Source organism: Narcine bancroftii, chromosome 1 (genome assembly GCF_036971445.1).
Source record: "Narcine bancroftii isolate sNarBan1 chromosome 1, sNarBan1.hap1, whole genome shotgun sequence".
Taxonomy (NCBI): domain Eukaryota; kingdom Metazoa; phylum Chordata; class Chondrichthyes; order Torpediniformes; family Narcinidae; genus Narcine; species Narcine bancroftii.
Genome location: NC_091469.1, coordinates 87,835,327 through 87,858,659, shown reverse-complemented (window position 1 = coordinate 87,858,659; position 23,333 = coordinate 87,835,327). Strand labels below are relative to the sequence as shown.

The 23,333-nt window shown below is 40.4% G+C and overlaps 1 protein-coding gene across 18 annotated transcripts in view; it reads left to right on the top strand.

The window, feature by feature from the left end:
- The window catches only part of LOC138760976 (astrotactin-2-like), a 1,981,947-nt gene that overhangs the window by 1,476,231 nt on the left and 482,383 nt on the right, over nucleotides 1–23,333 (top strand). Inside the window, exon 20 of one of the 18 annotated variants that reach the window (XM_069932519.1) lies at nucleotides 12,243–12,482. The exons of the other annotated variants lie outside the window; for them this stretch is intronic. Coding sequence (XP_069788620.1) covers nucleotides 12,243–12,283 — 41 coding nt within the window. The 3' untranslated portion in view covers nucleotides 12,284–12,482. Of the gene's footprint in view, nucleotides 1–12,242; nucleotides 12,483–23,333 lie in introns of those variants that run through there. 18 annotated transcript variants of the gene reach the window in all.

Sequence of the window (23,333 nt, the reverse complement as noted above, 5' to 3'; positions counted from 1 at the left end):
CCATGTTGACTGTTCCTAATCAAACGCTACCTATCCAAATGTTCATATATACCATCCCTAAGAATACTTTCTATTAACTTACCCATCACTGACATTAAACGCAGGCTTATAATTACTAGATTTACTCCTAGCATCTTTTATAAACAATGGAACTATGTGAGCTACCCTTCAATCCTCCAATATGATGCAAGAAGGTGTTTGTGTTTCTCTTCATTCACGCTCGTCACAAGAATATTGTCAATATGGACGAGTGCAAAATCGAGGCCAGAGAGTACGTGGTCCATAAACTACTGAAATGTCTGAGTTGCATTCCACAAACCGAATGGCATTCGCAGAAACTCAAACATGCTGAAAGGAGTACTTACTGCTGTTTTGGCAATATCAGAAGGCTCCACTGGAATCCAATAGTAAGCGCCCACCAATCCATTTTTGCAGTGCAGGTTTGCTGAGAAGTCTTGTAAATTGGGATATTGTAACGGTCAGGTAGGGTCGAATTGTTGAGCACATGATAATCACCACAAGACCACCAATCCCCAGAAGACTTCTTCAGCACCATATGCATTGGCGATGCCGAGGAGCAGTCAGATCTCCAAACTATTCCAAGCTTTGACGATTTTAAGATGATCCGGGGTAACTTGAATCCTTTATGTGGTGGGTTACTGTATGTTTAATATTTGCATGGTGATATGATGGGGATACTAGGCGAGGGAAACACTTGAGCAATGCTCAGAAAGGGCAGGAGCCAGGTTGGAGTCTCATCAGGCTGGTGACAACATTGGAGGGGCGACAAATGCAGCTCACTTGCATACAAGTGTTGCAGTCCTCTACAGCAATTCATTAAATCCCCCAGTAGTGAAAAATGTGACAGAAAATCTGCCCCCAAAATGCAATTTACCACATTTGCAACCGTGAAAAGCCATAGAAACAGTTTGCTGAGACCAAATTCCAGTGTGAGTGACCTCTCGCCAGATGTTTGAATATGAGAATCATTCGTGGCCGACATAACACATGATATATTAGGGTGTCTGCGCTCTTCAGGAGTTGGAGGCACCACAGAAATTTCTGCATCAGGATCAAAAAGAAATTGAACACCTGGGAGATGGTCTTTGAGGAAGAGACAGCTGCTGAAGTCACCTCTACTGCTGAGCCTGATCATTTCCTGGCTGCATTTGTAGAAGTTGCAAGGTGGCTGACAGGACCAAGTGTCAGCGACAAACTTCTCGTGCTTCAAAAAATTACACCGCCCATCGTCTCTATCCTGTCCTCGACCAACACATTTCCAACCAGGCCGATGGGAGGAATTTCATTGGGTGGTCAAAGCCTGTATCTGTGTAGCCAGTGCTGCCAGTTGCTGCTCCAATTTAGTTATCTTCAGTTGATAAGGTGCAGGCGCTTGACAAAGGGCAGAAAGCAGTTGTTCCAGCATTGTTTGCTCCCACTGACTAGAGGTCGTGGACTAATGAGATTGGCATGATTCGCCACCTTGTCAAGAGTGGACAAGTGATGGCTGGGTGCACTCTAGATTGCAACCTTAAGGATGTTGTATGGAAGGTTATCTTCTGAATTAAGTGGAATACCTTTCATTTCACAGGCAGTCTGCTCTGGAAGACTAGCCACGAGTAAACAGTATTTCTGACTTGTCCCAATGAGGTAGGAGAAATACACCTCAAGATTTGTGAACCATGCCAATGCATTGTTAATAAAAATGTGGCGGGGGGACCTCCAGTTTGACTTCTTTGACTGTTCCTGTAAGAGGTTTATCCTCATCTCTTTCCATTTTAACCTAGAGGGTGCTATGAACTCTTGGGATCACCACGGGGCTGCTATAATTTACCTGGTATACACACAATTTAAAGAAGACACTTACTCGTTCTTCCGTACAAAATGGAATCAACCCTCTTTATTCTTCTCTGCCACAACAATGACTTCTTTATCCCACAAAACCTTACCCCTCTGATCTTTTTATTGGCTCGCTACGAAACAGGTGATCTTGAAGCTCTCAATCTCCCCCTCCTGCATCTGAGATCCCTCACAATGTACACAGCCACAGTGTCCCACTCATGCGTACTAGTTCTCCCCATGTGATGCACTGGATACCTCATCAGTGGAGACCAGCACTGCTCCCAACTCAGTTAAGTATCCGACCATAACACAGGATTATCTGTAGAAGTGAAGGTGACAACTATTTAGAATAGTGAAAGGTAATGGGTTCAACATTAGTCATGAGAAATTGAGACATAGAGTGAAAGATTTTCCCAAGAATATAGCAGAACATGTTTAGATCACCCCATGAAAAATGCTAGGCTAAAGGATGCCTGGCTAATGAGGATTTGTAAGCAAAATGTCAGATGAAGCCTCAAAATAATGCAGTTGAGAATTATAGAATATTGCATAGGATATTTGTGGGTCAAGAGGGAAATATGAGATTGTTCAAAATGACTGATTTCCTGAGAGTCTGAATATGTAGTAATTGATGGGGACCGTGGGAAAGGAAAATGAATGAAGAATTTAACTCGTTGCAGGAAAAGGAGCTGGAAAGGTTATTGAGCATCAAGGATGGAGTGTGGCGCACAAAAGGAAGCAGCAGCAAGGGCCTATTTGACCTTTCCAAACATCCCAATTGACAGCTATGCCTTATCCATGAGGGACTCCAGTCTGCCCTGGTAGTTAAAGATATAAGAGGAGAGCTCAAAGGGAGTCAGGAAGCATACAAAAGGAGAAGGAAGATTTTTTTCCAAAGATACAACTCAGTGGCAAATATAAAACATGAAGAATGATTAGCATAAGGGATAACTAGGTTAATGGGTCACATGGGTGTAATTGGGCTGCGTGAGCTCGTGGGTCACCAAGACCTGTTAACGTGCTGTATCTCTAATTTTCAATTTTACATTTAAGATCAAAGATCCTTCGTCCAATATTGACTGAGCTTTATCTGATAAGGCATCTTTGACATGAAACAATTATCCTTTATCTCTCATTTTTTTTCTGAGGAGGTTCCCACCCAGTGTACACTCTTGTGTTCTTGCCTCTTCCCAGAATTGTTCAACATGGAGGAACACTGATTCATCAGTGGAGGGAGGATGTTAATTTTTTTCTTTCTTTATGGTGGTTTCCTTGCTTCTGTTTGACATGATGCCTTGAAACTTCATAGAACCTGGAATTGACAATGAGGATTCCAAGGTCAACTCGGTCCATCATTCATGAGTTTGTTCTGCTGGAAAGACTAGATGTTTCCACAAGAATTGATTCGGAGACAAGAAGGGTAAGAAAAGAGCCCACATATTTCAACTCCCATTCAACCAAATTTGGAATTAACTTGTGTTTTGGAGTGGTTTCAGTTCAGCACATCATCAGCGAAACAGCTCCAACATTTGAAACTATTTTTGCACGATTTAGGGTTGAGCTTTTTGCTCATGGCTGATGCCAGAAATACTCACTGACCTTTGCAGGAAGAAATGGCTATTCTATCCAAATTTATTTAACACATGACAAATTTGCCCTGATTTTGATAATGTTGTCTTTGCTCACTGAATATAAGTACTGTATGAAAGTGCGTGTTGTGAATCACAATCTCAGAAGCTGTATGCAAGATTCACCTCAAGAAGAAATTTAAATCCATTACTTTTTTACTGAGATTCAGAGATTCAGAATCTTCTTTTGAATTTGTGTTCCACGGGGGAAAATTAGATATAATGAGTGGCATCCTGTTTGAATTAGTTTATTGTGAAGTTTGCCTGAATTCTTGTTAAATATAGATTGGGAAGAGATTTAAAGGGTACAGTATGGCCTATATAAAATATGATGGCCTCAAGTGATCTGACTCTTTGAGAAATCTGAACTAATAATATTTCTACATATGGCATAAGAGTTATGTTGTGTTCTGTGCTTGAAAAGCCAGAAAAGAGTAAATACATTTTTTTATGGTTTCCACTTGTGGAAATTGAACATAACCCAAGCTGTGACAGTCTATGCTCTATAGTAAATTTAAAGTTTCTAACAAGACCTGTATTCTGTTTTTGAGATGTTGCAAGGCATTCAAAACCAATTGACACACATAAAGGTGTTTGCTTTACAAGGTAGCATATAAACAGAAACCTCAATAACATCTGGAATTCATTATCCAAAAAACTAAAAGTCAACTTAACAAGGTAATTGACAACTAAAAACAGTAATTGAAGATTTAAAAATATTGAGTCACATTTAACATGATGTGGAATGAACAGTAGGGAGGACAAGATTACTGTCCTGCTTCTTCCCATCCATTGCTCACCCGCCTCTTTCCAATTCATGATCCAGATGATGCTTGGCTTCACCAGTGCATGGCAACCCCATCTCATTTTCTTAATTTGCAAGATTTGCAGGCAACCAATAATTATACTTTCCTGTGCAGTAATATGGTTCAAGAGCAAGTTTCTGATATGTTTTGGCTGCTCTGGACAATTTTCCACAGTGACATCCACTCGGGGGTGGTGCACTCAGCAGTATTTCTGGAATGGAGACCCAGTGGAATTACTCTAAGGTTTTGGTAGCTATCATATTACAACTGTTGATGTTGATTTATGCCTGGTGTGAGGATTTCACGAGAATAGTTTTAAAACTGCTGTACAGTTTGCCACAAGGAAGTGCTGCTTAGAAGTTTTGACGTTGTTGGAAGATGCTATTGGAGTTTTTTTTTGCTAAAAGGTTGAATTGGGTGTACAATTTACAGAAGGATATGGTCCTAATATGGGGAAATGAGATCAATATTAAAGGGTAAAAAGGTTAGCATGTACACAGTGTGCTGAAGGGCCTGTTTCTGTCCTGTACTATTCAATGTAAGAAGAAATGACCATATTTAGTGCTATTTTAGTCATTTCCAGTGGTGATTTTTAACAGTGTATGAATATAAATTTAATTAATAATACTTAGTTGGTGAATCAACGATTCAAAGAAATAATTGTACTCCAATCAATATCATTGCAAAAGCACTGTTTGTCGAACTCTGCTGCGTACATATTTTTATTGCCCATTTTCTCTGAAACCAATGAGATCATATTTCCAAAGCACTCAAATGACTCTTGACATTATGTAAGCTACAATATAAATACCAGCTTTCAACCTGATCTGAAAAATCAGCACAGGTGGAGTTTTTGAGTCCTCACTCTCTTTCTGCACCTCTCTCATGAGTGCATCAAAATCATGTCAGATGAAGTGAATCTACAGAATAGTTTCACATTTTGTTTTGACTTTCTCCTTTTACAGATTATTCTGCTCATGTGAATCCCTCTTCCCCCACTTTCCTGCAGTTCAGCACTCTGTTCCACATTTAGAGTTTCCGTGCTTCTGCTTTTTAGACTTTTTGCTGTGAGGAATGGTAACCCAGAAAGGCTGGGAAATAGCTCACCCACATGGGTTGCTGTGAATCTTCAGAGCTTGGATTTGTACTCTGTATAAATAAAACATTGAGATGTTTATCAAATTTGTATGGAATAATATGCCTTAAATATTGTACTCTTTCACCTGAACTTTGGACTCTCCCTGGCTTTTGCACCCTTGCATCCTGTCGAACCAGCATGCACAATCCAGGTGCTGTGGCCGCAAAGAAATCTGTGCTCCAATAACCATGACGGTTGGCTTGTTGACTTCTCACACCTCAGAATGGTGATGTGAGTAAACTGTCTCATGTTGAGGGCTCACAATGAGAAGAAGTTTGAAGGACTCAGCAGGTCAGGCAGCATCCCTGGGAAAGAATTGGACTGTCATCATTTTGGTTTGGGACCCTTTCCTGACACCAAGGCACTCTCAGTCCATTTCTCTCTCCATGGATGTTGCCTGACCTATTGAGTCCCTAAGCTTCTCATTGTTTGCTCAAGTTCTTGTGTTCCTCACATTGAGGGATGCACACTCTCTTGGATTTTAAGCCCAGAATGTCACATGTTTTCATGTCTCATTTGCCAGCCATTCTGAAAAGAATGGTGGAAATTGTACCTTTATAACCTTTCATTTCCTCAGGCTGGCATTTGCTAACCATTTCTCTGGTCCCTGTCTGCAAGAGCCAAATTTGCAACTCTTTAAAAATTGCTAAAATATTGAAATATCTCTTCAAGGTTTCCATGTTGCTGTTGCATGAGAATTTGTCTGTTGTTCATGATGTAAGAAGACTCTCCAATGGCTTTCATATCTCCAGTCCCATCACCAGCCCCAATACTAAATTCTTTTGAGTCATTGTGTCAAAGATAGATATATGAAGGGAATAGGCCCTTCCACCCACTGAGACTCTGCAAACACCAAGCACTATTTTTTACACTAATCCTAACCCAATTGATTTTATTTCCTATACAACCCCATTAAAATCCCCCAGATTCTGTAACACGTACACACTGAGGACAATTTTACAATGGGAAACTTTTAAAATTTTTTTGATGTTGGCACAAATCAGAGCACTTGTATTAAACCCACGCAGTCGCAGGAGGAGCCTGCAAACTCCATACAGACAGCACTGGAGATCAAGACTGAACCCAGCTCACTGAAGCAGAAAGGCAAAGGCTTGACTAGCAGTAACTTGATTCTATCCTTTCTGCATTTATATTGATATTACCTTGTTTTGTGTCTTCTGCCAGAACTTTGATGTTGTTCCCCTCAAGTTATTGGAAGATGTTCTGAGATTGGATATACAAGTATTTGGATAGCCAGGAACTGATGAGGGTTAGATAACATTGTGCATGATAGGCCATATTTAACAAATCTTAGAGTTTTTTGAGGAGTTTATCAGGAATGTTGATTAAGCAAAGGCTGTGGATGTTGTTTACATGGACTTTTGTAAGGCCTTGCCTTAAGGTCCCACTTGGGGGGCGGGGGGGGGGGGTGTTTATTCAGGAAGGTTCAGTATTCATGGTTAGTTGTAAACTGGATTCAATATTGGCTTCATGGAAGAAGCCAGAGAGTGGTAGTGAATGATTGGTTTCTGACTGGAGGCCCATGACTAGTGGAGTGCCTCAAGGATCAGTGCTGGGTCCATTGTTGTTTATCAATACCTTGATCAGGGGTGGGCAATATTTTTATTTAAAACTCAAATTTTACCTTAAATATTCCCTGTGATTAGTAAGGGATTGTTTAAAGCCATATGTGAGTGGGAAAGGAAGGTTGAGAACTACTGCTCTAGACTCAATTGTCACTGAAATATTTCACTTGAGAGAAATTGTCATTGGCCCATTTATTTTGGAGTTATGAAACTGTCCACATGATGAGTCAATTAGGTATGATTAAAACATTGGTTTTCAACCTTTTTTCCACTCACATACCACCTTAAGCAATCCCTTACTAATCACAGGGAATATTTAAGGTAGAATGTGAGTTTTAAATAAAAAAGATTGCCCACCCCTAATCTAGGTATTGATAAACAACAATGGAGAGCATTTATGGCATAGGGAATATTGAAGGTGGAAAGTGAGTTTGAAAAAATAGTTGCCCACCCATGATCTAGATGATAATGTTGTAAATTGGATCAGCAAGTTTGCAGATGACACCGAGATTGGCTGTGATGTGAACAGTGAGGAATGCTTTCAAGGCTTGCAGAGGGATTTGGACCAGCTGGAAAAGTGGGCTGCAAAATGGCAGATGGAATTTAATCCAGACAAGTGTGAGGTATTGCATTTTGGAAGGACAAACCAAGAAAGGACATGAGTGGGCACTGAGGCATGCAGTAGAACAGAGGGATCTGGGAATACAGATTCATAGTTCCCTGAAAGTGGTGTCACAAGTAGGTAAGGTTGTAAAGAGACCTTTGGGCACATTAGCTTCTTAAATCATTGAGTATAAGAGTTGTAATGTTACGGTAAAGTTGTATAAGGCATCTTGTTAAGTTGTGAGGCCAAATTTGCAGTATTATGTGCAGTTTTGGTCACGTAACTACAGGAAAGATATAAATAAGATTGTCATTCTTTCCATGGACTTTAATAATCGTGCCACTTGTGAAGATAGAAAAATACCGTAAAACCACAAAATACAATACACAGATTTTATTCAAGTCAAACCAGTGGGAATAAGTAGTATTAATGTCAGGAAGCCAGTGATCAGTCCAAAGACCAGGTGAAACATTTAAGGCATATTCTTGCATACAAATTTGATAGGCATCTCTTTGAATTTATTGTTACAGGCTTCCATTTTACATATGGTATCATTCTCTTCTAAAGACAGGGAAATGGTTTGACGTCAATCATTTATTCACATGTACAAGTCATAATTAATAGATATCCTCCTTGCATACAAAATTAACAGTGGTCTGGAAGAGTTGCTCACAATATCCATTGACATCTGTTCTCTGCCTGCCTGATATCTGGTCTTTAAATATCATATGTAAATGGCTAGTTTCACAATAACATTAAACCATCAGGTTAACAATGGAGAGTGAAACTTCTGGGCAGAAGCAATATTAAGTCGGGACTGGCCTGGTGGCATTAGAGTCACTGGGTGTGTTCTACAGCCTTTGACAATTCAAATTATGTCTAACAGGTTATGAAACCTGGACAGCTGTGTTTGCACGGGAAGCTTTTTATGAATGGGCTTGCCCGTTGACAGTTCGACTGAATGGAACAAGCCATTTAGTGCGAGTGTGTTACAAGCTATTATCACGTCTTGAATGTTTCTTTGGCCAGGAACCCAGGAAATGGCTGAAATATTAAATTCAGATGGCTTTGCATAAGCAGATGATGGGTGTTAATTGTTTTGTCTGGAATGTGTCTTTCTCTCTGGCAACCCTGGGTTTCTCTCTGGCCTCAGCTCAGAGCTGGTGACTGATGTTTCAATACGAATAAATCTGTAATTTTTTTCTCATAACAGTAATGTATGGACATCATAAAAATGCAAACTTTAACAGGACACACAAATTTCTGAGTCTGGTTGTATTTCTGGAACCATATCCACCAACAACTTTTGTTGCTGCTCTATTTACCTTCTCCACCTCCTTGACACAAGGACACTGGCCCACTCTAATTGCAAGTGGTAGTACCCCGCAGCAGTTCTGTCTGTGCAGGCACAGTCCCTGCCCATTGCCCTTAGTGCTTGAATATAAGCTCTACAGGACTCACCGGGCTGTTGCCTCCTTGTCGCTAGTTGGTACTGAGCATAGACCCTGTTCACTCGTAGAGCCCCTTCAGCACCTTCATGGCTGCGGTGTAAGTGGTCGTGTCCTGGATGCTCTGGTAAACTCTCAGGGACACCATTGTCATCAATATTAGTAGTCGATGGCTGTCCTCTATCATGGCAGGGTCAGAGAGTTGTGAGTATTTTTCGAAGCACCTCACCCAGTGCTTAAAGTCATTCGAGGCTGTAGCCAACTGTGGGTCGATGTTGAGGCGTTCCAACGTAGCATACGCTCCATCCCTTCAAAACTTTCTAGTTGATAAAATTGTAGAGCGCGTCGAAAGAATCAAAGGCTTGTTGATCCAAACCAAGTCTTTTATTAATTAGAAGACTGAAGCGTGTCACATGTAGGTCGACCAGTCCAGAATGACCTGGTCTGGCTAGGAGCAACCTTTTAAGACCTGCCAGTAGGCGTGGCTACGCTCTCACCCAATCATAGTCATCCTACACTACCATCTGTACATATACACATTGGTGATAGAATCTGTACCCATTGCCAATGAAGTATCTGAAGCCTTGTATGATGCTTCATCAGAGAAAAAAGCTTGCAAATAATTCTCAACTAATAAAAGGCTAATACAATAATAAGTCATATCATATGATACATTCAGTCCTTAAAGAATAATTTACACTCATTTGTACTAACTATACTTTTAGATTCTCAAAGGCTAACATTAAAGAGCAGGGACCATGGATTGTTCTCTTAAACATAGTAAAGATTTGGCTGAATTCTCTCCAACTACAATGCATTCTTTGACATTGACAATTTATAGAATCAATGCTATGGACCCACATGAGATTAGTGTACACTGTGACGTTTTTTTACTTCCACTGAATTAGAGTTGGTGAATGATTCAACATGAGGACAGGCCTTTTGGCCATCTAACTCCACACTGGCTACCAACCGCTCCTATACTGTAATCCCAAGATTCCCACCAATACCCCTTATGTTCTACCACTCACCAACACACTGGGGGGTACTAGAGATCAGGACTGAACCAAAGTCACCAGTGTCTGAGGCAGCAGGTGTATGACTCAACTGTTTCGTTTTGGAATTTCACCACTGATTGGAAATATCATACTCCAGTAAGATGTCAGTGGAAGTTGTTGTTAATATAAACAACAATATTAACATAGGTCTGTAGCGTGAATAAAAGCTCTCATGACTGGAGAGAGAACATATGCTTTTATTAGCTTATAACTATGGGTAGGGTCTCACACTAGTCTTCAGAAGGGTTCTGTGTTTAGGCAGGAAACCAGGGTTAAATGTGAGCAGATGGGGGCAGAGCCAGCCATCAGCATAACACACTACCAGGGAATCCCAGTTCACTGCATTCACCCCTTATTGCAGAATTTAGGGTCTGTGAATGAGGAGAGAGAACATGGGTTCTGAAAATAAAAAAAAAAGTTGAAAAATATACAGTTATTTATAAAGTTACAGATTTAAGTGGTCAGGGGGTCTGGAGATCCAGGTGGAGCATCTTAGCATGGGGGGCCTTGGACTGCTTGGGTCTCCTGGTCCCCTTGTGAGGGAGAAGAGGCGAGCTGGGTCTCTGGCTCTACTGTGGAGGAGGATGCACTTTCCTCCTGAATTGGATCCCCTGAAACCCTGACTGAGGGTGACGAGAATGAGCTCCATGGCTTGCAGGGCACTTGAGGCAATGGACCCTCTGTTCTGGCAATTGCCAGGTCCCTGATGGAGACAGTGTCCTCTCTGCCATCTGGGTGCTCCACATAGGAGGACTTGGGATTGGTGTGGACCAGTTTCACCCTTTTCAATATGTACCTCGACCAACGCTTCTCGTCATGTGTCACAATGCTGGAGAAACTCAGCATATCAAACAGGGTCCTTTATAAAGGAAAGATAAAAATACATAATCCTTTCAGGCTTTCAAGGTATGGCAACATGTCAGCAGGCATCCAAATAAAAAGGTAAGGGGGTCACAAAGGCAGGGGGTGATAGGTGGAGAAAGGAGAGAGGGCACAGCAGCAAACAAAGGGAGGAGGGATGGCTGGGCGAATAGAGAGGGAAGGGTGTGGTGAGTCGGGGAAAAGAATACAGGGGGAAAGGAAAGCAGGTTAGCAGAAACCAGTGAAGTCAATGTTAATGCCATCTGGCTGGAGTATCCCTATTTTGTTAGTGCCTATTATCTCGTGCCTCTCCATACTTAACCCATTTTCCAACATCAGATCACAGATCTAAGCACAAAAATGCATGACACAAACTAGAATGGCTAATAATCTGAAACAAATGAATTCATTCTTCAGGAGTGACAGCTGTCGGATTGCTGATAAACAATCCTATTGTTGGGATTGTGCAAAATGCAAAATTATTCCTGCATTTTCTTACATTACAACGAAAACCACACTTCATTGACTGCAAAGCAGTTTCGCACTTTACCATGTAAAGAATTTTGTAAATTCATGTTTATTTTTTCTGTCTTGAATTGGGCAAGAAGTTATTTTCTATTTCAGAAAGTAAATTTGCAGAGAGTTTTATGCTGGCTCAGCCAAGTGTAATCAGTGTGAAGCAGCATGACCTCATTTCTCAAGTTGTTCTCCCACAGACTGGTGAAAGTAATGTGTGAAAATCACATTGCATCCAGACAACACTCCCATGGAACTCTGGGAGTTTCTTGTCCAAGCTTGATGGTCTGAACTAGATTTTATTTTTGAATAAAACTTTCAGTAGTCCTTTCAAAAAAAGTCCGGACCAATGATACAAAGTTCCAATTCTACCAAAGCAGCTCGGGAATCTAAAATAATTAAATCTAAAGACAGGAATTTAAAGGACAGCATGGTCACCATAGAGGTTAGTGCAAAGCTGTTACAGCTCCAGCAACCGGGGTTCAAATCCCCCAAGGTCTGTAAGGAGTTTGTACGTTCTCTGCGTGTCTCCTTGGGTTTTTTTCCAGGTGCTCAATTTCCCCCACCCCCCACCCTTCAAAGCATAACCAGGGTTGAAGGTTAATTGGGTTAAATTGGGTGGCAAGGGACTCGTGGGCTGAAAGAGTGTGTCGAAATTTAACATTTGAAATCTAAAAAAATTTTAAAAACGAGATATTATCCATTTCTTCTTTTCCTTATGACAGTAATACGTTACCTTGTTTAAAATTTGACAGGAATCTGGAGTAAAACAAAACAAGCTACAGAATGTTTTTGAAGAGAAATTGGACCAAGCCACTGGAAATAAGCATTCTTGCACCTCCCTCATTTGTAAAGGACTTGGCCTATATTAAGGGAATGTCTGTAAGTCAAGTCAAGTTTATGGTCATCTGATTGTACAAGTACATCCTGATGAAACAGCATTCTCTGGTCCTCAGTGCACAGTACACAGACTTACAAACAGACATAACACACATCCAGACAAATAATACACTTGCAGAACAAGTTTTCATATATATGAATAAATATATAAATATTGTTTAATGACTACGAGAGTCTCAGAGTTAGTTTGAACAGTTCCTTTGGTCATTCAGTATTCTCACTCCCCATGGAAATAAGCAGTTTTTCAGCCAGGTGGTGCTGGCTCAGATGCTCCTGTATCTTTTCCCTGAGGGGATCAGCTGAAAGATGCTGTGTGAAGGGTTGAAGGGATCCTCAATTATTTTGTACATCCTCTTCAGACAAGAATCCCAGTAGATCATGTTGATGGGGAGGGAGACTTTATTGATCAACTCTCCCACTCTTATGGTCCTGTGGATTGATCGATCTCTGATCCATTTCTCTCCAGCAACAGTACCACACTCTGATGCAGCCAGCCAAGATACTCTCGATAGAGCTCCTATAGAAGGTTGAGATAATGGTGGCTGGAAGCCTTCCCTGCTTTAATCTTCTTAGGAAGTGCAGTCCCTGTTATACATTCCTGACAAGTGAAGAGAGGTTGAATGTCCATGATAGGTCACTATTTAAGTGAACTCCGATTAACTTAGTGCTCTCCACTACATTGCAGTGCAGGGTGGTCGTTCCGGGTGCTCCTGAAGTCCACAATCCTCTACCTCAGCTTATTAAATGCCAAGGTGAAGTCAATGAACAGCAGTCTGGCATATGAGGCATCATTCTTCAGGTCAGCTAGGATGGAATGAAGGGACAAGGCTGAAGATCTTTTGTTTGCATCTGAAGTGTAACAGGGTTTCTAACCCCATGTTAAAGATCTTTGAGTCTATGAGATTAGTTTAAAGTTACTTGAGGTAAACATCAGTGAGGCTGCAGCTCGAAATTTGTTGGACATTGAAATCTGATGAAACAGCGTGGTTTCCCTCAAGCCAGGAGAATTAACAGTGCGGGTAATGCAAGAATTGTAGCCAAACAAAACTGTGGCAAGTATTTGGTGATTATGACTTAGTGCCAAGTGCAAGTTACATTTTATTCCTTTATTTGTTCAATATTTTTACGATGGAGTTCCCCTTTAGGCTTGTAAAGTTGTTAACTATGAGCTTCTGCCTCAGGGCAGAATCGGCAGTGTCACAGACAATGTGAATGTCACACACATCAAACCACTACAAGGGTGCTTGTGTTGGATGTGTGAATTCAGCACTTCTATCATTCATTTCTAGTTTCTGATTATGCTTATGACAATCTTTGAAGATGGAATTCTGATCACTGTTTAACAGGAAAAAAACATTTGTAAATTGGATGCCAAACTCAGGGCTACACAACTGAAATAACAATGTGCAGGATAAACATTGCCGGCATTCAAATGTTTTGGAATTGTGTAAGAAAATGGAGGGTTATGGGTGTGAGGTAGCAAGGGATTGGATGGTTGTGGAATAGGTTCAGTATATCATTGTGGTTCAAAGGGCTTGTACTATGTTTTAAAATTTTTATCTTGTCCAATATCTCGACAAGACCAGTTGAGAATCAGGGAGAGATGTGAGCTTGTTCCAGATACAAGTAGACTCTTCTGGACACACCCCAGAGCCAAGACTATGGATCCTTTATGATGCATATCCAACTCAAATAGTGTGTACAGAATATGGATGGATAAACCATACAGTACAGATAATTCACAATTCAAAAATGGTGGTGCTGCTGGAGCAGCTATAACAGCAGCTTTGTTGTGGGTACGGTCAGGGGTAGACACAACGTTCTCCCTTGGGGTACTGCCACCCAGTCCAACTGCCTGCAGGCTTTAAATGGCCTGCTGAAGAGCCAATGGTGTTTTATTTAAAATTGTGTGACTGCAGGGTCTGGGCCCCAGATGGTGGTGCAGCTTCCAGGGGATGCAGAATCTGGGTGAATAGAAGACTGGCACAGGGCACCAGTAATGAGGAGAACACCCTAGTTCCCACCCCCCCCCCCTCCCCATTGAGAAGGAGAAGCATATGAGATGGCTCTAATGACGATAACCACGGTGGCAGGCAAGCGAAGGGCACTGAATCTGAAAGACACACACAGGCAATGAGCTGCTGACAACTTGTGGTTGAGCATCCCACACAGGCTGCTGGTGACTTGAGGTCAAAGGACTCACTCCAGACTGCAGGCTGCTGAAGAATGGCTCCTGGAAACCAAGTATCGCTACCAGGATGTGAGAGGATGCTGAGAGTAGGAGGGTTTCCAGAGGACTCTGGGCACTGAAGGATTTTTCATCTTGTCAGAGGTTTGGTTGCCAATGGTTTGAACTGAACCAGAATCTTGTGCAGCTGCAGAGGCTGCAGGAGCACTGGAGATGAATCCACAGATACTTGGTGACTCTGGGGGACTCTCTTTTGCTTCTCTTTCTCTGACTCTAAGGGGTGGCAGGCAATGCTAATGCTAATGGCAAATCTTTGACTTTTTGCAGAATTAAAGGCAATTTTGTGTAATATTACATTTCCATCTTATTACAGCAATAAATAGTATCTGACATTTCAATGGCCTTTAAAAGAAAAGCAGAAAGAGAATGAAAGCATACTGATGCAACAGTGTTTGTGATTTTGTGCAATGTTCGTTCTAGTTGACGATAATGACAATTGCTGTCATTGAGGTAAGCTTCTAAAGAGCCAATGATATTCTTTTACAAGTTTATGTTTGTGAAGAGAAGCTTGGTAATCTTGTCATTTATATTAGAACATTGTAGGATGTAGAGTAAAGAAAAGTGCGCAAAGATACAAGGGTTCTTTTGCAGTCGTGAAACTATGTCTGGTCACATGCATGGATCATGTCCTATAGCTGGACCTAATTTCCTAGCTGAAAAATGCTCAGTTCAACAAATGTAAATGTAGTGACAATAAACCAATAATGTCAGATCAATATGATCTCGGAAGATCAAACTGCCCTTTTTTTTTCATCCACACAGGACAATGTCTGCATAATTGAAATGTTTCTTAAATGTATTTTCCTTATCTGTAAAAAGTTGCCATCATCATGGACAATCCTAAGTAATTGTTGATGAGTCAAGGTTGCAGATCTGAGGTAACAGTAAACACCTGATGACAGTGGATTGGATGGTTTATCTTTGTGTCTGTTCAGTAAAATATTTTTTTAAATGAAAAAAAAGCCCATGGTACATAGCATAAATCATCTTTTACACAACCATGGGATATCATTTGGAAAATGCAGAACAGTTAATTTGTTCTCAATTAGTCTTTCATTCACTTAATTAAAGTCACATGCAAGAAATTCTACAGATGTAACTGACAAAATGGGAAAGAGATGATTTAGCGTTAACCCTCTGAGGTATATCTCGTACAAATACCATAATTAAATATCTGGCATTGTAATATAAATGGAAGAAAACATTGTATTCAATAATGTTATAATAAAGTAAAACAAGATCAAAAGAACGTTTCATATTAAAACAGTATCGATCAGTCAGATTGTTGCTAGACACTATTAAGTTGCATGGATCATCCCTCCAAAAATCATATTTGTATCTGCAGATTGCCTTGTAAGCAAGCACAATCAAATAAGATCCTATTTGCAGAAAGTGATTCATACATAGTGGGACTTACTCATCGGTGAGATCATGTACAGATATCATTGTGCTTCATCCGATAAACTGCAGAATGTTGCACAAAGATGCTTTGTAACACATCATTATGTTTTTGCCAACCTTGAATTCTCTTGGTCAGGCATGTGGGTTGGCACAATGCTATTACAGTGCCAGCAACCTCGGTTTGAATCTGGTTCTGTCTGTAAGGTCTCTCCGTGTCTGTGTGGGTTTCATCCAGGTGCTCGGGCTTCCTCCCACTCTCCAAAAAAAACGTACAGGGTTTGTAATTCAGTTAGTGGATTTAGATGGCACATGGGTCTGTTACCATGCTGCATTTCTAATTTATAAATGAAATTAAATAAATTAAAATACTATGCCGGTACCTCTGCAATGTCAACATTTGAATGTTCAACTATCTTATATTTTTGCCTTTGAATGCTGTTCTGCATTTTCTCTGAGTATTTTCAAATTATCGGCCACATGGCAGATTTAAAAAGAATTTTGAGGATGTGTAGATCTGACATGCATTGATTAAGGAAACAGTGAACTTTGGGAGTATTGAGGAACAGAGACCTTAGTGTATTTGCCCAATGGTCCCTGAAGGTGGCAGCAGAGGTAAATAGGTAGAGAAGAAGACAACTGGCATGCTTAACCTTATCAGTCACAGAATAGAATATTATTATTCTATAAAACGATTGGGAGGGCTTTCTTCAATTTTATTAAACATTTGTTAAGCCACATCTAGAATATTATTGTAGTTACGGTTGGCAGAATGCAATTGCACTGGAGAGGGTGCAGAGGAGATTCAGAAAGATGTCAAGTTTATTATCATCTGATTAAACAAGAACAATCTGTTGAAACAGCATTTTCCGGTCCTTGGTGCAAAACAGACTGACTCAAGGCCAGGCATACAGACAAACAATGCATATGAAGGACAAGTATTCATATATAGAAATAAATAAATAAATATTCTGTAACTACGAGAGTCTTGGATGATTAATGTGAGCAGTTCTTTTGGCCTTACAGCATTCTCTCTGCGCATGGGAAGAAGCTATTTCTTAGCCTGGTGGTGCTGGCTCTGATACTCCTGTATCTCTTTTCCTATGGGAGCAGTGGAAAAATACTGTATGGGGTCCTCAATAATTTTGCGTGCCCTCTTCAGACAGCGATGCTGGTAGATCATGTTGATGGGGAGGGAGACTTTATTGATCATCTCTGCAATTCTTATAGTCCTGTAGATTGACCTCCAATTCATTTCTCTGCAGTAACCATACTACACTGTGATGCAGCCGGACAGGATGCTCTCAATGGAGGTCCTATAGAAGGTTGACATAATGGTGGCAGGTAGCTTTGTCCACTTTAGTCTTTTCAGAAAGAGCAGTCGCTGTTGCACCTTCCTGACAAGTGAGGAGATCTGCGATTAAATATTTCAGTTCTAAGGAGAAACCAGACAGGCCAGGTTTGTTTTGCTTGGAAGAGAAGAGGCTAGACAGGGACCTGATTGAGGCACACAAAATCATGAGAGGCGTAGATAGGGTACATAATAAGAAACCTTTCCCCATGTCAGTGGTATTGCAACCTGGGGGCACAGGTTTAATGTCAGGAATTAAACGTTAAGGGGCAGTCTGAGGACTTTTTTATTTTCCCCTTGAAGGTGGTTAGAAATGCACTATTTGGGAAAGTGATGAAGGCAGGTAACCCTCACAACATGTTAAAAACATCTGGATGAGTTACTGAGATCATCAAGGCAAAATAGGTCAATAGGCTTGAATATGGTGAACTGTTTCTGTGTTGTCTGACTCTGTGAACAAAAAAAAATTCTGACACTATCAACATGACATTATTTGGATGCAAGATTAGGTTGTTCTTATGTACCCAGCTACAGGCATCGTGTTAATCCACAAACTGAAACCAATTAATCTTTCCTTCATCATAATTTTGAGAAAAATAAATCACTTAAGAGGAAAAGGTGTCTTTTGGAGTTTCTCTATTCATGCTATAAGTGTGTGTGTATGTGTGCATTTCAGTGCAAAACTATCTGACACACAGTCAGTGTTTTAATAGAGTTCTTTATTTAATCAGTGTTGATATGAGAACAATTCAATAATGTAAACTTTAAAAGGATTTGCTCCCAAATGTTACCTCAGTCCTGCTTTTGACTGATGCCATGCAACAGAAATCTGGCAGTAGTAGGCGATACATCCGCAGTAGGTTGGCACAGATGTGCAGCCAGTTGAGATATTGCTTTCCAGCTCCAGAGATCTAGGTACAGACCTGACTTTGGGTGCTGCTGTGTGCAAGTTGGAGGTCCTACTTGTGACTGTGAGGGTTTCCTCTGAATGCCCTAGTTTCCTTCCATGTGGATCTGCAGATGTGTGGCATGGTAGGTGAACTGAATTCTGTAAATTTGTGGAAGTCTATAGGTGTAACTGAGTGGAAGAAATGGGGGGAGGAGGGTGGAGTGGGTGATGGTGTAATCCAAATGTAGGGAGAATCAAATGAAATACATTCAAATTTATGTTGAATAACAGTGTTTGATGGTTGGAATGGACTCAGAGAGTCCAAAGGCCTTGGTGTTTGAAAAAAAAAAGGGTGGTTTATTAAAATTGATGCGCATCAGGAGATGAGTCAAAGCTCATCTCCTGAGCATAATTTTGGTATGGGTGTTATTGTCTCAAAGGACATGATTACAGAAACTTGATTAATCTAGTTTTACCATTTTGATTACAGAATGGGAGTTACAATGATCTAGTTCCTGCCAAGATAAAGGTCAATTGCATAATTATCCACAAGTTTAACTTGGTTAATAACAAGTCCAAGTTTCTGTTGCAACAATGGGTGCATGTTATAATTGTAAATTAACAATAAATCCAATTTCCAATTACAGTGATTACATGGTCTTCATGAATTCTGGATGTCATCACTGCTGTATTCCATGGCTCTACTCTTTGGCATATCTTCAATTCACTGTTAGCACTTAAGCACAATTTGCATCCCTCTTTATTAGATGTAGCTCTCACCATTCTTTCCCCTACAACATCATGCTGTAAGTCTCTGTGATTTTGCAATTCTATTAGTTGTTACGAGCCCAGAGGATCCCAAAACTCAGCAGCAATAGATACTTACCAAGACAAATGGTTACTTAAACAAGTTCTTTTTAATCATCTTTAAGCTCAAAATAGAATCAAACTTTAACTTACCTCTATTGATTTACTTAACCTAATTGAACCCCCTTCTAATTCTAAACGCACGTGTATGGAATATGTGTGTATGTTCAGAAAAGTTCTTTGATTCACAGTCCAGTTTCACTTCTCATTCCTTCAAGTTCACTGGTTTCAGGCAATTCTTATCCTGTGCACAGAATTTAACATTTATAAAGTTCATTAGGCTTTGATGTTTGAAAGTTAAATGGTTACCCTTCAGGAAGGTTCTTGTCGGTTTTCAGAGAGAGATTTGTTGTTCCTTTTTAATCAGCCACTTTAGTGTCTTGCTGATGGAATTAGCCCCTTCAGGGTTCTCCAGATGATAACCTTTTTCTTTCAGTTCACCACAAAGTTCCTTTCTGCTTCACTTATTCCAAGTGAAACATGAGACAGCCAGTCCTCTCCTTTTCCATGAAGCACAAGGGCTTTGACCAGGCCGTCATCCAAATTGGGGCTTTCCAAAAACTTGCAAGCTTGTCCTGTTCCCAGTCCCAGCTGCTGTCTTCTGGCTGTTACTCTGTACAATTGATCTCTGACTCTCTGAGAGAAAACCCGTTTGACTCTCTCGGCTTGCAAAACCACATGACCCACTCAAAACTGCAAGCTCTCTTCATTTGCAGCAGCTCCAACATGCTCTTTCATCTATTGCCTTTTGCAAACAACAATCCATTAGTGAAGTTTCTTGAGCATTCTTCAAAAGCTCTTGCAAAAGCTCTAGAGCCGATGCGTCTACCATGGGGCAGAGCTCCTGTATTTTAAATAAGATCTGTTTTAAAGTGTTTGTAGGTGACCTACTCTAACAAACCTTTCCCAATTTATCTCCCTAAAACATAACTCTATATATCTATATACTTTGTCACAGATTTTGCTGCAAATATGAAAAAACTTTGACTCGTCAGCAATTGAACACTGAGTAATCTGACCTTTCTGCTGCGGAAAGTTAATGAAATGTTATTACTTTAAAGTGATACATTTCTACTGCAGCAAGTTAATGCATTATACTTTACATAGTTGAAAATTTCTGTTCTGGTAAACGAACATTGTTTATTATGTCGTGAACAACATCACAGGAAATTTCACAGTGCAATTTTTTTAAGTTAAGCATGTGTGCTAAGGCTTGCCTTTAAAATGACATCTTCCAAGGGATTAGAAATTAATCTCAAATTGGAGCCTCTTTGTCACTTGCACATTGAGGGCATCTATCACATCAGTCGCAATTGGGATGCTCACTTTTGGAGACGCTGAGCTCTTCTCCCTGGATTTTTAATGTACATTACAACTCTGAATATCCAAAATTTGATTATCCAGAATCTTCAGTTAGCTGAAATATTTTGGACCCAGAAGGTGACGTCTGTTCGATTCCAAAAGCTTTTTTATTCTGACAATTGAGGATTATAGAAAAATCAGAAACCCTCATTTATCCGTTTTTATTAAAAAAAAATTGAAGCTCTGAAATTTTTTGGATAAATTAGGGATATCCAAAATGATCAGAAATCCTCAGTTATCTGAATTTTTTTTTAAGCCAAATTGATGTCGCAGGTTGAAAAAATTTTGTAATTTTGGAAAAACCTCTGAGTAGAATTTTGATTGTTTTTTTTTGTTTTTTGTTTAGGTTGTTTTTTTGGTGTGAATTAAACATTAATTTCATGCTTAAAAAACCTTGTTATTTAAACACTGTTACAAATGATATACTGTGGCTACTGGACTGTTTTAAAAAAATGACCAGTTATCTGAAAACATCATTTATCCGAAATAGGGCCAGTCCCAACCATTTCAGATAATCAGAGTTGCACTGTCATTTTAACAATGATCTATCACCGAGTTTAAGTGTAGCATGGTTAACGTAGCAGTTGGGGCAACCTTGGTTCGAAAACATTGCTGTCAGGAGTTTGTAGGTTTGTGGGATTTCCCTGGGTACTCTGGTTTCCTCCCACCCTCCAATTGGGTGTAATTTGGCAACATGGGTTACAATGGCTGGAATTGGGTTCTACCACTGTTAATAAATAAATAAATGAATAACATAAGAGACGAAAGGGAAAAGACCATGGCTTTACAAAAAGTTCACAGTAAATTTAAAATTTCATTCATCTTCTGGCTGACTGATCTCAAAATAATGTCAAAATTGGGAGTTAAAATCTTTCAGCCATTTAGTGGACTGTTTGTGGAAGTTCTTATGCTGAGCTTTTGAACTGAATGGAATGGCCACTGGAGATTGTTTGTGTTTCCTGCTGTCTTGAGATTATCTCTTGCAGCTCGTGCAATAGCTTTGTTATCTGCTGTCAGGGCTCAAGCCGTCTAATTCTCCATTTTTGAGTTATTCCACATAATGGATCAAACTGCTGTAAATGTCATCGTACAATCTAAGCGATAATGTCATGGCGAGTGTATGTTTGGTAAAATTAGGATAATGCATGGCAAATGGTCGGGCACTGAGGAATTCAGTAGAATAGAGGGATTTGGAAATACAAATACATAATTCTATCAAAGTGGCATCACAGGTAGAAAGGGTTGTAATGAAAGCTTTTGGCACATTGGCCTTCATAAATCAAAGCATTGACTATAAGAATTGGAATGTTATAATAAAGTTGTATAAGATATTGGTGAAGCCAAATTTGGAGTATTGTGTGCCGTTTTGGTCACTTAACTACAGGAACAATATCAATAAAATTGAAAGAGTGCAGAGAAGATTTACTTGGTGTTGCCAGGTCTTGAGGAGCTGAGTTATAGGATAGGTGAAACAGGTTAGGACTTTATTATCTGGACCATAGAGGAATGAGGGGAGATTTGATAGAGGTATACAAAATTATGATGGATATAGGATAGAGTAAATTCCACTGAATTTAACCTTTAAGATCATAGGAGGTTCAAAAGTTCAAAAAAAATTGAACTGGCACCAGGGACACCTCAGTAAGTTATGATGCTATGCATCAATGTACATTCAATATAAAAATAAGTGGCCAAACCCAGTTCATTATGGGTCCAAAAACGGGGAGCAACATTGGCAGAAGCTCTTCATTAGACAAAGGAGAAAACAAGAGACAGCAGATGAACATCAGTCTCACTTCACTGTTGATACTTCCAGACATGCAAGAAGCAGGCAGTAGGAAACAGAACAGCAGCGAAACGCCCATCTCAGTGTTTAGACCTCCAGACATGCATGGGCCAGGCAGCAGGAAGCAGATCAGTTTTATCAGGCCCATCTCAGTGCTCAGTCCTTCAGACAAACAAGGAGCAGGCAGCAGGAAACAGAACAGCAGGGATACACCCTTCTCAGTGCTCAGGCCTCTAGACAGGCAGAATTACCATATTTTTTGGGGCATTTTGTTTCAACCATGTAGTCAACAACTGAATGTTTTATTTCCTGGGAAACACCAGGTATCCTGCTGGTTATGTAATAAAACAGGTGTAACATCATACGAAATTTGCTTAAATATGCCGTAAGGTAGAGAGATTTGCCATTAGTAGAATATACTGGATATGTCTTAAAGTTGGTGAAAGAGAAGCAAAAGAGAGTCCCCTGAGAGTCACCTAGCATCTATGGATTCATCTCCAGCGCTCCTGCAGCCTCCACAGCCACACAGACATTGTTGGCAACCCGAACTCTAGATCCAAAAGTCAAACATGATCAGGAAACATTCAGTGCCCTCAGCACCCTCTCACATCCCAGTTCTGATACCTGGTACCCCTTCAGCCAGTCTTGAATCAGTTTCCAGCAGTCCGCAATCTGGTAGGAGTTCATTGATTGCAGTCTTCAGCAGCCTGCAGCCTGAGTGTGTTTCTAATCTTGACTCGCAACAGCCCTGGAACCTGTGTGATCTTCAGAAGCAAAGCCTTCACCTTCCCATGGGTCATCTCCCCCATTTCTCCTTCTCAAATGTGTGATGATCTTCCTGTGCCCAGTTGCCCTGCTCCAGTTTTCTGCTTCTCCAGAATGTGAAAAACCTCGAGCCTGCTATCGATAATAGGTGCTGCCATGCTGGGCCAAGACCCTTCAGTTGCTGGATTTTAAAATAAACTACTGTTGGCTCCTAAAAGCCCGAATGGAGTTGTCAGTAGTTGGTCTAGGCGGTAGAACCCTGAGGAGGAGAACTGTATCT